General features: G+C 43.3%; 1 protein-coding gene across 1 annotated transcript in view; it reads left to right on the top strand.

Annotated features, from left to right (window-relative positions):
• ACOXL (acyl-CoA oxidase like) overlaps nt 1-15676 on the top strand; it is a 456283-nt gene extending 440607 nt beyond the window's left edge. Inside the window, exon 19 of the mRNA XM_040351094.1 lies at nt 15129-15676. Within this exon, the coding sequence (XP_040207028.1) occupies nt 15129-15317 (189 nt within the window). The 3' untranslated portion in view covers nt 15318-15676. The remainder of the gene's footprint in view (nt 1-15128) is intronic.
• The last annotated feature ends 897 nt before the right edge of the window (nt 15677-16573 follow it).

Below are 16573 nucleotides of genomic sequence, written 5' to 3'. Positions count from 1 at the left end.
TAAGAGGACCTGTCATGCTTTTTTCTATTACAAGGGATGTTTACATTCCTTGTAATAGGAATAAAAGTGATCATTTTTTTTTTTTTTTTTCCCAGTGTAAAAAATAATAAAATAAATAAAAATAAATAAGAAAAAAAAAAAAAAAATTTTTTAAAGCGCCCCGTCCCGACGAGCTCGTGCGCAGAAGCGAACGCATACGTGAGTAGCGCCCGCATATGAAAACTGTGTTCAAACGACACAAGTGAGGTATCGCCGCGATCGTTAGAGCGAGAGCAATAATTATAGCCCTAGGCCTACTCTGTAACTCAAAAAATGCAACCTATAGAATTTTTTAAACGTCGCCTATCGAGATTTTTAAGGGTAAAAGTTTGACGCCATGCCACGAGCGGGCGCAATTTGTAAGCGTGACATGTTGGGTACCATTTTACTCGGCGTAACATTATCTTTCACAATATATAAAAAAATTGGGCCAAATTTATTGCTGTCTTATTTTTAAATTCAAAAAAGTGTTTTTTTTCCAAAAAAAGTGCGCTTGTAGGACCGCTGCGCAAATATGGTGTGACAAAAAGTATTGCAATGATCGCCATTTTATTCTCTAGGGTATTAGAAAAAAAAAATATATAATGTTTGTGGGTTTTAAGTAATTTTCTAGCAAAAAAAAATGTTTTAGTCTTGTAAACGCCAAATCTGAAAAACACCCAAAGTAGAGAAGTGGTTAATTAGATTTGTTGATGACAATGAAAAACAGGAGTTGCCTGTAGCAAAATGTAAGGCTTGTTTTTCTAAACTGTTTATCAATAAAAGTTGAAATTCTACAACTTTTTCCCTCTCTCTTTCAGCTTTTTGTAAATGATTAGGCCTATTTTCTGTTGCGGAAACATTACAAGAAATTAGTGGAAATCCCCCCCCCCCCTTTAGGCAGCAACAGGTATTCCCATTGGAGGATTTCCCCCACCTTCTATTTCAGGGGCAGCTATATACGCATTTTAGATTTTCTATGATTTTCTTTTAGTGACAACAAACATGCAGACAAATAAAGATATTTTTTTGCGTGCCAAACAAAACCAAAGAAAATTCCCAGCTCAACTTACCAGCCAGCCTGCAACCAATTAAATTCTCCTGCTCAACAATTTGCATTAAAAACTGGGGTTTAGTTAGCACACAATTGCAAATACATGCATAAGCTGCAGGACTACACTATGGCACCCTGTTATTATCTGCAGTCCTAACTCTGTAAATTTCTAAAAGCCTTGGTAGTAGAAGCACATGCATTCTAATGGATAAATAGAGGGCAGGTGAGCCTGGAGGGAGCCTACCCCTCCTTAAAGACACAGGGGTACACTGCAGGGGCGTAACTAGAAATCACAGGGCCCCATAGCAAAATGTTGTATGGGCCCCCCCCCCCCCCCCAGAAAAAAAAATCATGCCCACCAAAATGCCCCACATCCTTTATTTGATATCATTATAACTAAAGAGGACCTGTCATGGCTCTATACATGTATAGGAGTATAAAGAGGACCTGTCATGGCTCTATACATGTATAGGAGTATAAAGAGGACCTGTCATGGCTCTATACATGTATGTAGGAGTATAACCACTTTCATACCAGGTACTTACGCAGCTTCCCGCCCAAGCCAATTTTCAGCTTTCAGCACTGTCGCACTTTGAATGGCAATTGCGCGGTCATGCTACACTGTACCCAAACAAAATTGGCGTCCTTTTTTCCCCACAAATAGAGCTTTCTTTTGGTGGTATTTGATCACCTCTGCGATTTTTTTTTTTGCGCAACAACTAAAAAAAGGCTGAAAATTTGGAAAAAAATTACGTTTTTATTTTTTTCTGTTAATTTTTTTGTAAATAAGTTTTCTCTTTCAATTACGGGCACTGATATGGCGGCACTAATGGGCACCGATGAGATGGCACTGATGGACATCGATGAGGTAGTACTGACGGGCACAGATGAGGTGGCACTGATTGGCGGCGCTGGTATGCGACACTGATGGGCACACATAGGCGGCACTGATGGGCACACATAGGCGGCACTGATGGGCACACGTAGGCGGCACTGATGGGCACACGTAGGCGGCACTGATGGGCACACATAGGCGGCACTGATGGGCACTCATGGGCGGCACTGGGCACTCATAGGCGGCACAGATGGGCACTCATGGGCGGCACAGATGGGCACTTATGGGTGGCACAGATGGGCACTGTTAGGTGGGCACTGGGCATGGATGGGCACTGTGGGGTGGCACTGATGGACACTGGGGTGGCGCTGATGGACACTGGGGTGGCGCTGATGGACACTGGGGTGGCAGCACTGATTGTTGCCAGTCAGTGCCCATTTGTGGGCACTGACTGGCATCTTTTTTCTTGATGTTTTTTTTTTTTTTTTTTTTTTTAGACTTTTTTTTTTTTTTTTGGCTTTTTTTTTTTTTTTGCCCACCCTGGTGCTCCAGGGTGGGCATCCCTGGTGGTCCAGTGTGGCGATCCGAGGGGGGGCTGCGCTGATAAACAATCAGCGCTAACCCCCCCTGTCAGGAGAGCCGCAGATCGGCTATCCTCTACTCGCGTCTGTCAGACGCGAGTGAGGAAGAGCCATCGGCGGCTCTTCCTGTTTACATCGTGATCAGCCGTGGTTGGACACGGCTGATCACGTGGTAAAGAGTCTCCGCCGGAGGCTCTTTACCGAGATCGGAGATGCAGGGTGTCAGACTGACACCCCGCATCACCGATCGCCGCGATGCGCGCCCCCACGGGCGCGCGCGGCATGAAATCCTGCAGGACGTTCTAGAACGTCCTGTCAGGATTTCATAACCACTTCCCGGACGTAAATCGGCCATAGGCCGGGCGGGAAGTGGTTAAAGAGGACCTGTCATGGCTCTATACATGTATGTAGGAGTATAAAGAGGACCTGTCATGGCTCTATACATGTATGTAGGAGTATAAAGAGGACCTGTCATGGCTCTATCCTAGTGATTAGGAACAGAGATCTCTCTCCTCCTCCAGTCAGTCCCACCCCCCCAGTTAGAAACACCTCCCAGGGAACACATTTAATCCCTTCCCTGACCGTGACATTTACACATTAATCAGTGCATTTTAATAGCACAGATCGCTGTATAAATGTGAATGGTCCCAAAAATGTGTCAAAAGTTTCTGACCTGTCCACCGTAATGTCAGTCTCACAAAAAAAAAACAGATCACTGCCATTACTACTAAAAAAAAATAATAATAATAAAAATGCTTGAAGTGCATAATTTCTATTATTACATTGTTATATAAAATAGTTCAACTCACCATATTGCAGAATCAGTAGGAGCCCCGAGCGTGTCACTTGCCAACGTCACCTGCCTTCAGATGCGGATTGTCACTTGCCGCGTCACCAGATGCGGGTTGTCACCTGCCACACATTGCAGATTGTTACTTGCCACGATGTCACACATTGAGGATTGTCACTTGCCACCTGCCACACAATGCAGATTGTCACTTGCCACGACGCCACCTGTCACACATTGTCACTTGCCACAACGTCACCTGCCACACGTAGCAGATTGTCACTTGCCACATCACCTGCCACACATTGCGGATTGCCACTTGCTGTGTCCCAGAGTAAAGGCAGGCAGCAGAGAGATAATGTAATCTCTCTGCTGCCCGCACAGTGGGGACAGATCTGCAATGATGCAGATGATGTCATCTCTCTGCTCCCCCGCCCGCTGATTGGCAAGCAAGCCCGCTCACCCGCTGACTGTTCTCCTGTTCTGCCCGCAACGCCCAGGTGAATGGAGCGTGCTGGCAGATCAGGTGGAGCGGGCTGGCTGGTCTCACAGTGGAGCGGGCAGAGCGGGCTGGCAACAATTTGTCTCACAGTGCAGCGGGGAGTGGAGCGGGCTGGTGGAAATTTGCCCCTCAGTGCAGGCAGGGCCGGTGCTAGCCAATTTGGCGCCCTAGGCAAGACCAGCTACGTGCGTCCCCCCCCCCCAAAGAAAATGTCCCTGCATCCATCATATGTAATGTGCACCAGTAAATTTAAGGGGGTGGGGTGGTATGAAGATTACAGGGGGTGGTAGGAAGATGACAGGGGTGGGTGGTAGGGAGCTGACAAGGGTGGGTGGCAGGAAGAAGACAGGGAGGATGGAGATGACAGGGGTGGGTGGTAGGAAGCTGACAGGGAGGATGGAGATGACAGGGGTGGGTGGTAGGGAGGTGACAGGGAGGATGGAGATGACAGGGGAGGGTGGTAGGGAGGTGACGGGGAGGATGGAGATGACAGGGGTGGGTGGTAGGGAGGTGACGGAGAGGATGGAGATGACAGGGGTGGGTGGTAGGGAGGTGACGGGGAGGATGGAGATGACAGGGGTGGGTGGTAGGGAGGTGACGGGGAGGATGGAGATGACAGGGGTGGGTGGTAGGGAGGTGACGGGGAGGATGGAGATGACAGGGGTGGGTGGTAGGGAGGTGACGGGGAGGATGGAGATGACAGGGGTGGGTGGTAGGGAGGATGGAGATGACAGGGGTGATAAAATGTATGACAGGCCTCAGAAGTAGGATGTGGGATCATCGTGCTCCTTGTCATCCCCCTGTTCCTGGCATCCCACTGGGATGCCAGGAACAGGGGGATGACGAGAAGCATGATGATGACAGCAGACAGTAGGTGGCATCACAGCATTAGGTCATCACAAGCAGCTGGTAGCAGGGACGTTCGGGCACCCTTGTTCAGGGAGTGAAATCGTATGCTTGCAAGCCAGACACCCCCCCCCCCCATCCCCATCATCATTAAAAGATGCTCCCCCACTGGGTTCCGGCGCGCTGATACATGTCCCGCCCTCCTCCTCTAGACCAGCTTGTGTGACAGACAGCACACTGGCTCTATCACACGAGCTAGTCTTCTCTAGGAGGAGGAGGGCGGGACATGTATCACAGCGCGGCACGCTCTTTTTTAAATCGTCGCTGCCGCGCTCAGCAAAGCCATACAAAAGAGCCGCATGCGGCTCCGGAGCCGCACTAGACACTCGGCGGCGGCGGTGAGAAAAAGAAGAAAAAAAAAACCTCATTGCCTTGCCCTGCTCACCGGGCCCCACTCGGCTGCGGGCCCCATAGCGCCCGCGTGGGTTGCTATGGCGGTAGTTCCGCCACTGGTACACTGGACACCCAGCATATAGCACAATGGCAGAGAATGTGTCAAGTGCATCCCCTCACCAGTATTCCAACAGTACAAACAAATGGCCACTGCCCTCACCCATAACTGGCCTTTGCAGCAAGGATCGAAATGGAAGAGCGAAGTATGTCAAACAAAACCAAAGAAAATTCTCAGCTCAACTCACCACCCTGCAACCAACCTAATTGTCCTGTCCATCTATTTTCATTAAAAAACAGGGTTTAGTTAGCACACTTAATCAACACATTAGAATGCATGTGCTTCTACTATGGAGGCTATACATTTACAGAGTTAGGACTGCAGATAATACTGGGGTGCCATGGAGTGGTTCTGCAGCTTATGCATGTATTTGCAAATGTGTGCTAACTAAACCCCTGTTTTAAAAAAAAAATGTTATGCCGCGTACACACGACTGTTTTTCGGGTTGTAAAAAATCACTTTTTTTTATGTCATTAAGCCCCCATTCACATTGTAACGCGGCGTATTTTGCCGTGATTAGGTTACTTATTTATTATTTTTTTTTTCACAAAGAATTGCCATTGATGTCTATGGCCGAACGCCAATGCCGCCTGAAAAAAAGGGTCCGGGACTTGTTTTCAGTCAGCAGGCGTACGCCGTTTATGAGATGTGAACCATCTCATAGACATCAATGGCAATTCTCCCCTCCAGCGGCACGAGCGTCGGGCGTTTTGTCGCCAAGGTGTGAATGGAGCCTTAAAACGATCGTGTGTGGGCTCCAGAGCATTTTTCACAATGTAAAAAATGTCCATTTAAAATTTAGAACATGCTCTAATTTTTCACAATGTTTTTAATGTTGTCGTTTTCAACATCGTAAAAAATGGTCGTGTGTGGGCTTTAACGACATGAAAAAAACACACATGCTCAGAAGCAAGTTATGAGACGAGATCGCTCGTTCTGGTAAAACTAGCGTTCGTCATGGAGTAAGCACATTCATCACGCTGTAACAGACTGAAAAGCGCAAATCGTCTTTTACTAACACAAAAGCAGCCCCAAGGGTGGCGCCATCCGAATGGAACTTCCCCTTTATAGTTTCGTCGTACGTGTTGTACGTCACCGCGCTTTGCTAGAGCATTTTTTTCTCACGATCGTGTGTAGGCAAGCCCGTTTTAACGAACGGGTTGAAAAAAGTGTTTTTTCTAGACCATTAAAAATTTAATTTTTTACAACCCGAAAAACGGTTGTGTGTACGCGGCATGAGACTTGAGAATTTGGTTGGCTTTGGCTGGTCAGTTGAGCTGGGAAGTTTTTTTTTGTTTTGTTTGACATGCGTCGCCCTTCCATGCGCTCCTTGCTGCAAAGACCAGTTAGTGGCCTGTTGTTTGTACTGATGTTTTTGCTTGACCGTTTCCCACGTTCAGGATGTGACGAGATGTAGGTTTGAAGGGCGGGATTGACCGGCCACATACAAACTGGAGCCTATATTTACCCACCATATGGACAACTAGTCAACTTATCTATCTCGATTTTCAACTGTGAAATCAGTGACTAAGGAACCATAGGTGGTCCCAGTGCAGGTCCATCTGGGGCCGTCTAGCCTTTTTGACACCCTCACCCTGTCCCGCCTGACACTCAGTGGGATACTATGTATCATCCAATTATTGGTGGTCCCAGTGTATACTTGACAGGACCCCTCCAGCCTGTTCCTTGATGCCCCCTCTTCATCTTCCCCATCATCATCTTTTGGGGCTATGATGTATGCCCACTGAAATAGCACCTGAATAAATATTTTTTATGCTTTTAGTTTTTATGACCTTTTTTTAACCATGAGTTTGAGGACACTACAATACCTACACTAACTGCAAAACTATCCCTGAGGAAGGAGCCAAGTTTCTCCAAAACGCAGATATTTTCAGGCAACTCTACTTATAGATATCAGAGAGTTTTTGTATGCATAAATCATGGTGTGGTAATATATACCAAATTTTTTACTATGTACTATATATTTGATAAATGTAAGTTTTTCAATTTTTTTCCTGAATAATAACATTTCAAATATTTTAATGAAAAAACTGTATACTCTCTTATGCCTTTAAAGTCCCATTATAGAGGGGGAAATTTTGTTTTTGTTTTTCCATATATCCTAGGGATGTGGCTATATTAACCACTTAACCCCCGGACCATATTACTGGTCAAAGACCAGAGCACTTTTTGCGATTCGGCAATGCGTCGCTTTAACTGACAATTGCGCGGTCGTGCGACGTGGCTTCCAAACAAAATTGGCGTTCTTTTTTCCTCACAAATAGAGCTTTCTTTTGGTGGTATTTTCCTCAGTTTAGGCCGATACGTATTCTTCTACATATTTTTTGTAAAAAAAAAATCGCAATAAGCGTTTATTGATTGGTTTGCGCAAAAGTTAAAGCGTTTATAAAATAGGGGGTATTTTTATGGGTTTTTTTATTAATATTTTTTTTGTTACTAGTAATGGCGGCGATCAGCGATTTTTTTTTTCGGTACTGCGACATAATGGTGGACACTTCGGACATTTTTGACATTTTTTTGGGACCATTGGCATTTTTAAAGCGATCAGTGCTATACAAATGCATTGGATTAATATAAAAATGCCACTGACAGTGAAGGGGTTAACACTATGGGGCGGGGAAGAGGTTAAGTATGTTCCCTGGGTGTGTTCTAACTGTAGGGGGGGTGGCCTCACTAGGGGAAATGACTGATCTTCTGTTCATACATTGTATGAACAGAAGATCAGCATTTCTCTCCCTGACAGGACCGGGAGCTGTGTGTCTGTGTGTCTGTAACGAGCAATCGCGTGTGCCCGGCGGCGATCATGCCCGCCGGGCACACGCTCGGGGGAGAGCGGGGGCGTGCACGTGCCCCTAGTGGCCTGCACGAGAGCCAAAGTATAGCTACGGTCTCTCGCGCAGGGGAGCCGACCTGCCGCCGTAAAATGACGGCGGCTCGTCGGCAAGTAGTTAAGCAGATATTTGAACCTCCACCTTTTTCTACTTTTTGATGTTTTTTGCTTGCCTATGTTTGATGGAATTCAGCAGAGCTCATTCACAAAGCTAGGGAAAAATAAAACTATTATTGGTTAAACTGACCATCATGGAAAAAAGCAAAATGTGTTCTGGCTCTGCACTGGATGGGAAAAAATGTTTTGGAAAAGAAAATCTAGTTTCAGCAAATCCACACAGCTATTAAATTTCCTTTTTTTATGGGTAGAGGTAAATAAATATGTACTGTATTTATCGTCATATAACACGCACCATGGGCCAGATTCACAGAAAAAGTACGCCGGAGTATCTGCTGATACTCCGGCGTACTTTCAAATTTGCCGCGTCGTATCTTTATTTTGAATTCTCAAACAAAGATACAACGGCATTTGGCTAAGATCCAACAGGCGTACGGCTTCGTACGCCTTCGGATCTTAGGATGCAATACTTCGGCGCCCGCTGGGTGGAGTTCGCATCGTTTTCCGCGTCAGGTATGCAAATTAGCTGTTTACAGCGATCCACGAAGGTACGCGCGTTCGTCGCATTCTCTTACGCCGTCGCTAGTCGGCTTTTCCCGTCGCAAAGTTACGGCTGCTATTTAGGTGGTGTAAAAATAGACAGGCCTGGCCGTCGTTCCCGCTTCGAATTTCAAATTTTTTTTTTTGCGTAAGTCGTCCGGGAATACGAAAGAACGTAACGCATGTCGCCGTTCAAAAAATTACGTCGGGGCGACGTCATTTCGCGCAAAGCACGGCTTGAAATTTCAAAACGGAGCATGCGCAGTACGTTCGGCGCGGGAACGCGCCTAATTTAAATGATATCAAAAATATTCCGATTGCACACCTTCCGGCAAAGTGGCCAAGTAGTAAAAGGGTGCTGAAACGATCACCGGCTGGGAACCGGAAAGCAAATCATATATATATATATTCGCCAGCACACCAGGGATCATAACGTCCAAAGATTTAATGCATATCTATTATTTCAAAAAGAGCAACGTTTCGAGGCCACGCAGGACCTCTTCGTCAGGCAAAAAGATGCCTGACGAAGAGGTCCTGCGTGGCCTCGAAACGTTGCTCTTTTTGAAATAATAGATATGCATTAAATCTTTGGACGTTATGATCCCTGGTGTGCTGGCGAATATATATATATATAATTTAAATGATACACGCCCCATTTGAATTAGGCGGGCTTGCGCCGGACGGCTTTACGCTACGCCGCCGCAAGTTTACAGGCAAGTGCTTTGTGAATCAAGCACTTACGCTGAAAACTGGTGGCGGTGTAACGTAAATGGGATACGTTACGCCGCCGGATTTTTACGTGAATCTGGCCCCATAACTTTAAGAGGGAAGTTTCAGAAAAAAAAATTTCCACAGCCCCCTGCGTATAACATGTAGGCACAGTTTACTCTCTATTTTCAGGGTAAAAAGGTGAGTGTTATACGCCAATAAATACAGTATTTGCTGTCATAGATAATAACATAAATTAAATAATAAAGTAAGCAGTCATTTGAAAAATTATCTTTCAAGTAATTAAAAAAGTGCACCCAAAATAGAATGAACCAATATTTTAAATATTCAACAAGGTAGATTCTGTTTTAAAACTAACACAATAATGTTTTAGCATGCACAAAAACAGTAAAACCCGTAACCCAGAGCTTTGTGAGCAGTCTTAGGCCCCTTGCATACTGCAACTTAAAGAAGCTCAGTACAGCGTTTTTTTTTTACTGATCCAAAATAAAGCCCATTGTTTACAATGTGCCTGTACACACAGGCGAGTAAATAAGCGCTGCAAAATTCTTGACTAAAAAAAAAAAATCTACGTTTCCAGCCAGTGCACAAATGTACGCATATGAGCATAAATATGAATGCATTTTCCCTAGGAAGGTATTGTGCACGCAAACAGATACGTGCAAATATACGCATAAATGCACGGAAATTTGCGCAATGTGAATGCCTGTAATTGCATTCAAAAGAGCAGAAGCTCAAAGATCTGTGCTGTGTGCAAGAGGCCTTACCAAGAAAAACAAATAGATAAAATACACATTAGCTGTTTGTGAAGAAAGATTGGTAAGGAAATGCATAGTGCATTTAAAGAGCTACAGACCTATATCCATTATATGAATTTCTAGTATACCTACAGTATATACATCAACGCTGTATCCTGGCCTAGGCCAACAAGGCCCAGGCCTAGGTCAGCACTTTGCAGGGGGGCAGAACAGAAAGAGTCCCCGCCGGCTTGCGCGACACTGTTATGCCATGTACACACGATCGTTTTTTCCGATGAAAAAAGTCAGATGGACTTTTTTCATCGGAAAAAAACGATCATGTGTGGGCCCCATGGAAAAATGTTCCATTGGTGTAAAAAAAATAGAACATGTTTTAAATTTTTCCGATGGAAAAAAAAAAAGATAGGAAATTCCAATCGTCTGTGTGGCATTCCATCGGAGAAAAATCCACGCATGCTCAGAATCAAGTCGACGCATGCTCGGAAGCATTGAACTTTTTCGGCTTATCGTAGTGTTTTACGTCACCGCATTTTGGACGGTCGGAATATAATTTATTCTTGTAGGTATTAGGCCTTGTGCACACTGGACATTAGAATAACGTTTAAACTCGCTTTTGAAAAATTCTTTATGGCCTTCAGTATATACACAGTGGGCCAGATCCACAGCCAGCGGGCTTAACTTAAATCTTCCTATTTAAGTTACACCGCCGCAAAATTTCTACCTAAGTGCCCGATCCACAAAGCACTTACCTAGAAATTTTCGGCTGTGTAACTTAAAGCGGAGTTCCGGCCACAATTTCACTTTTTAAATATAAATACCCCTGTAATACACAAGCTTAATGTTTTCTAGTAAAGTTGGCCTGTAAACTAAGGTCCGTTTTGTTAGGTTGTTACAGCATTTAGACACTTTATAAAATAGAAATTGACTGGGGCCATCTTAAGTGTGGGCATCATGAAGCCAGACTGTATGACTTCCTGGATTTCAGCCTTGCAGATATCGAACATGCTCAGTACTGCACAAGCAGTGTCAGATCAGGTTTCAGCACCTGTGTCCAAGTCACATGATTCTTTGAGACTGGGGAGTGCACAGACTCCTGGAAAGTTACACCCACTACATTCCCAGGAGTCTGTGCGGTGTAGGTTAAGAAGCATTAAGCACCTAGGTGCAGGAAGTGGGAAGATTAATTATTCTGCCTAGCAACAACACTTTGAAGGCATCTAAAAAAAAAAAAAAAAATTTGTAAAGGACTAATGACATTTTTTTAAAACTACTGATGTAATGTTATATTTATGGGTGGAACTCCACTTTAAATGTGTCCGACGCAAGGCGTGCCCAATCCCGCGCCGGACGTACTGCGCATGCTCCCGACGCGATTTTCCCGACGTGCTTTGCGCGAAGTTACGTTACGCCGAGTTTTGTGAATCGCGCTGGGTAAAAAAAGTTGCGTCGGGAAAAAAAAATGTTTTAAAAAATTTGACAGCGTCGCGGGAAAGAAGGGTCTACTTTTACATGGTGTACTAACTTTACACTTTGTAAAAGTAGCCCTAATTTTGCGTTTGCAAACTAACAACTTACGGAGACTTCACGAAGGGAAACCGCTTCGTGGATCTCCGTAAGTGCTAATTTGCATACCCGACGTGGAATTTCGACGAGAAATGCCCCCAGCGGCGGCCGAGGTACTGCATCCTAAGATCCGACAGTGTAAAACTATTACACCTGCCGGATCTTAGGAATATCTATGCGTAACTGATTCTGTGAATCAGTCGCATAGATAGAAACAGGGATACGACGGCTTATCAGTAGATACGCCGGCGTATCCCTTTTGTGGATCTGGCCCCGTGTGCACAATTATTAGTCAAGTTGTATTTTTGAAGATTAATTTCATTATTGAACAACTACAGTGCTCTCAGTCAATCCAAAATGTTAATAAACCTCAAACCTGAATATGTAAGAAATAAAAAATGAGGTTTTGGCCTTCATGGGAGAATATCTACGTGTGACTAATTATTGGACAACTAATGTACAGAATTATTATGCAACTAAATGAAAAAAAAAATCCCATCGCACTTGTTTATTTACATCTGTTAAAGTGAGAATAATAAACAAAACAAAAACATCATTTACAAATAAATGTTTCTGACATTTCAAAAATAAAATAAAAAAATCAGTGACCAATACAGCCGTTCAATAAGTCATAAGGAGTCTGTCATTTTCTTGATCTGTTGACGATCAACTATTTGTGCAGCAGCAATCACAGCCTCCCAGACACTGTTCAGAGAGGTATACTGTTTTCCTTCACCGTAAATCTCCCATTTAAGAAGGGCCCACAAGTTCTTCACCCCCTTGGCGGTATTCCTGAGTCTGGCTCGGGGTAAGATTTCATTACCAAAAGCGGTATCCCAGAGCCAGACTCGAGATCGCCTCGCAGCAGCCACAGACAAGTTACACACCTTGTCCCTGGATCCTGCGATGCCTCCCCACTGTGTGAGCGAGCGGCGTCCTCGCTTGATTCGCACAGTGCCTGTGTGCCGCCGACCTCCGTTCCCTGCGACGTTACAACGCACGGGGGCGGAGAACGGCACCATATTCAAAAAAGTAAATAAACACATTACATACAGTATACTGTATTCTTATAGATTACAGTACTGTATGTAAAAAATACACACACCCCTTGTCCCTAGTGGTCTGCCCAGTGTCCTACATGCACTTTTGTATAATAAAAACTGTTCTTTCTGCCTGCAAACTGGAGATTGTCCATAGCAACCAAAAGTGTCCCTTTATGTCAAAAGTGGTTTTAGAGCAGCTAGAAAACAGCGATAATAAATTATAATCACTTGCAGAATTGTGCGATAGCAATTTGTGGGGAAATTCGTCATAAAAAAATAAAAGTAATGACAGCGACAATTCTGCAACTGAGCAAATTTCAGTGATTTTGATTTGATTACATTATTGAATAATTTTTATTATAATTATATTATTATTTGTTATAATTATTTATAGTTATTTATTATATTATAATTTATGATTTTGTTTTTCAAACTTTTTCATACCCGAGATGTCTACTAGACTCTTGTTTGGACAGATTTAAGTGAGTTATTCCTAAGAATTACAGGCCTACAATGTAAAACTCCAAATTTCCATGCAAAATGATTGTACCGCTTCCAGCACCTAAAACCAGAAAGAATCAAAATGTCCTGTGGTATACAACCGCTTTAAGGTCTTTACTGGCTAGACACGCAGTGGAGTACTTCCGTGCATTCGATGGAGCATTGTACTACAGAAATTTCATGGTCTTTTTTGAAAGATGCTGACCTTTTCCTGTACCACCGCTTGTCAGAAAGTGTCTTCTGAAAACTGGTAGTAGGTTTCGGATTTTGAATCCATGTTCAACCTGAAAAGGTCCAGCAAGCTCATCTTTAAATAATACCAGCCCATAACAGTATCCGACCTCTACCTTCCTGGCATCTCAATCGAAGGAGTGCTCTGCCCATTGCTGATCCAGCCACCGACCCATCCCTCTGGTCCATCAAGAGTCACTCTCATCAGTCCATAAAACCTTTGAAAAATCTGTGTTTAGATATTTCTTGGCCCAGTCTTGACGCTTCAATTTCTGTATCTTGTTCAGTGGTGGTCAGTCTTCAGTCTTCCTTACCTTGGCCATGTCTCTGAGCACTGAACACCTTGTACTTCTGGGCAATCCAGGTAGTTTGTAGTTCCGGAATCTGACAGTACTGGAGGATAATGGGTTCCTGTTAGCTTCAGGTTTGATTCTTCTTAAATCTTTGGCAGTTAATTATCGTCTTTTTTTTTTCTCAACACATTTCTTGGGACCCTTGATGGTTCTGTGATCAAGCCCCATTCTCTTAGCAATTTCAAGAGTGCTTCATCCCTCTAAAAGGCTTTTTACAATTTTTTACTTTTCAGCTAAATCTCTTTTTTGGCCCATTGTGCCTGAGGAAAAAAGGCTGCCTAATAATTATTATCCACCTTGATATAGGGTGTTAATCTCCTTAGGCCACATCCTCCCTCATTACACAAATACACATCACCTGATATGCTTAAATCCAATAAGCATTCAAGTTTATACAGCTTGCAGTTGGACAATATTACGAATGAGCTTCGAGTTCGAGTTGAACTCATGTTCTACTCGAACATTGCCTGTTCGCCCGTTCGGCCAACAGCGAACAATTTGGGGTGTTCGCGGCAAATTCGAAAAGCCACGGAACACCCTGTTAAAGTCTATGGGAGAAATCTAAAGTGCTAATTTTAAAAGCTTATATGCAAGTTATTGATGGAAAGGAAAATTTCACTTTTATTGTTTCACTTTAAGCATTATGAAAATCACTGCTCCCGAAAAAACTGCAGTTTTTAAAACTTTTTTTGCATTGATACATGTCCCCTGGGGCAGGACCCGGGTCCCCAAACACTTTTTAGGACAATAACTTGCATATTAGCCTTTAAAATTAGCACTTTAGAATTAGCACTTTAGATTTCAAACTTTCGAGTCCCGTATACTTTAACGGGGTTCTAATGTTCACACAAACTTTTGGTCTGTTCGCAGGTTCTGGTGCGAACCGAACAGGGGGGTGTTTGGCTCATCCATAGACAATATGCATAAATATGATTTGTTCAAAATATATTAATAATTGTGCACACAGTGTAATATATCAAATAACAAGAAGTCCATAATTAAAATAAAAAAAGGGGTCCATCGCCAAAATGTCTTTGCATGCAGTGATGAGAATCTGATGCAGATCACCTGATGCTTCAACCCACATTGTGCAACCTCCTGCATAAGAATATGCCAGTACAGTACATAGATATGCTTCTATAATAGTGGTATAAATATTCAACAGAGTACTGATTATGCAGCAGCAACCAGCTGCAAAGTCCAGGTTGCTTGCAGTGTTTGCTTTAAATTGAATTAGTCCAATGGTACCAGAGAGTAAATAGCTGTGTATCCTGCTAACAGATCATTTTGGTTTTATTTGTTTTACAGTTGCTGGAGCTGTGCAAGCTGGTGAAAGATGATGCCCTGAAGGTAGTTTCCGCTTTTAACATTCCTGATAAGACCATCCAGGCTCCCATTGCTGGCATTCCCAGCACAAGAGCTCCGTGGGCGTATTATCCTCAGCCGCAGCAGAAAGGAGACAGCAAAGTGCTAAAGAGAATTACTGCAAAGCTATAAGTTTGCTTAGATGGATGTCACGTAGAAATAAAAAGTAAAGCAAAACAACTCAGAGAAAAGTTCAAGCTATCTTGTTCTCAATGGAAGAAAATGATTCAAATACCTTTATAATAAAGACTTGATATTTTCTGTGATTTTGAATACTGAAACAATAAGCACGGATAACAATACGAAGACACGGGACTTTTTAATTTAATTTTTTTATAGATAGATTTTTAACAGAAATGTAAAAATGAAATGATGATGGAGTTATTGTCAAGGTATACATATTGTAACTGTAAAGAAATTTTATGTAACAGGTGAAGAAATATACTGTCTTTAATAATATAGACATGATTTTATTATTCGCGTACTGTAAATCCTGTGTTTCAATCATTGTTTTAAGTTTCATTCTTTTTTTTAAAAACTGCTATGGTAGTGTTGCTGAGTAAGGATTAGCTTGGGCGTGTTCGCAAACCCCACATGCAGGACTTCCTGGCGGGCTCTGCATGTGGGGTTAGGGTTAGGGTTTCCCATTGAAGAATATGGCTAGGACTCAGGAATTGGAACAGGGACCTCCCCCAAAGGTCAGAAGGTGGGTTCCCAGAGGTCAAAGGTCACAGGGCGTGGCTGACCCACCCCCACCAAAGTGTACCGCCTACCCCAACTAAGTCGGGGAATGAACAAGTCGGGGAAAGCGTCTTGGAGCGCTTCCTTATTGCTGAGAATTCTGAACATGGGTCACACATTTACATCAATGTCAAAGAAATACATCATTGGCTCAATCATTACAAATTGACAAGCGGAATAGAAAATATAAGTCTGAACTTCAGTTTCTTATGGTAGTCCCCCTTATGGTAAGAATCTAATGTTCATTTAGTCTAGCGAGCATGTAATAGACAGAATTACTTACATTACTCACCGCTCCTGTAGGTCCCCTGTCCCCCTTGCTGAACAACCGATCCTCCAATGTCTTTCCCATACAATGCAAGGCCAAGGGTTCTGACCAGAGTCCAGCTTTCAATCTTCATGTTTTATTGGATCCACAAAAGTTTGAGATATGTGTCACTTTAGTTAGAGAGGGTTTACCCAGTGGGGGCAGAGACAGCAATAACTAGTTCTAACCCTTCTCACTTTTTTGTAAACTAAAAAACAAAAATCTGACTATATATACAGTGCCTTGAAAAAGTATTAATACTCCTTGAAATTATCTACATTTTGTCATGTTACAATCAAAAAACGTAAATGTATATTATTGGGATTGTATGTGATAGACC

The sequence above is a fragment of the Rana temporaria genome, chromosome 4, assembly GCF_905171775.1.
Source record: "Rana temporaria chromosome 4, aRanTem1.1, whole genome shotgun sequence".
NCBI classification, from domain to species: Eukaryota; Metazoa; Chordata; class Amphibia; order Anura; family Ranidae; genus Rana; species Rana temporaria.
The sequence above is the reverse complement of the archived record's forward strand: the minus strand, read 5'-3'. Positions and strand labels throughout refer to the sequence as shown.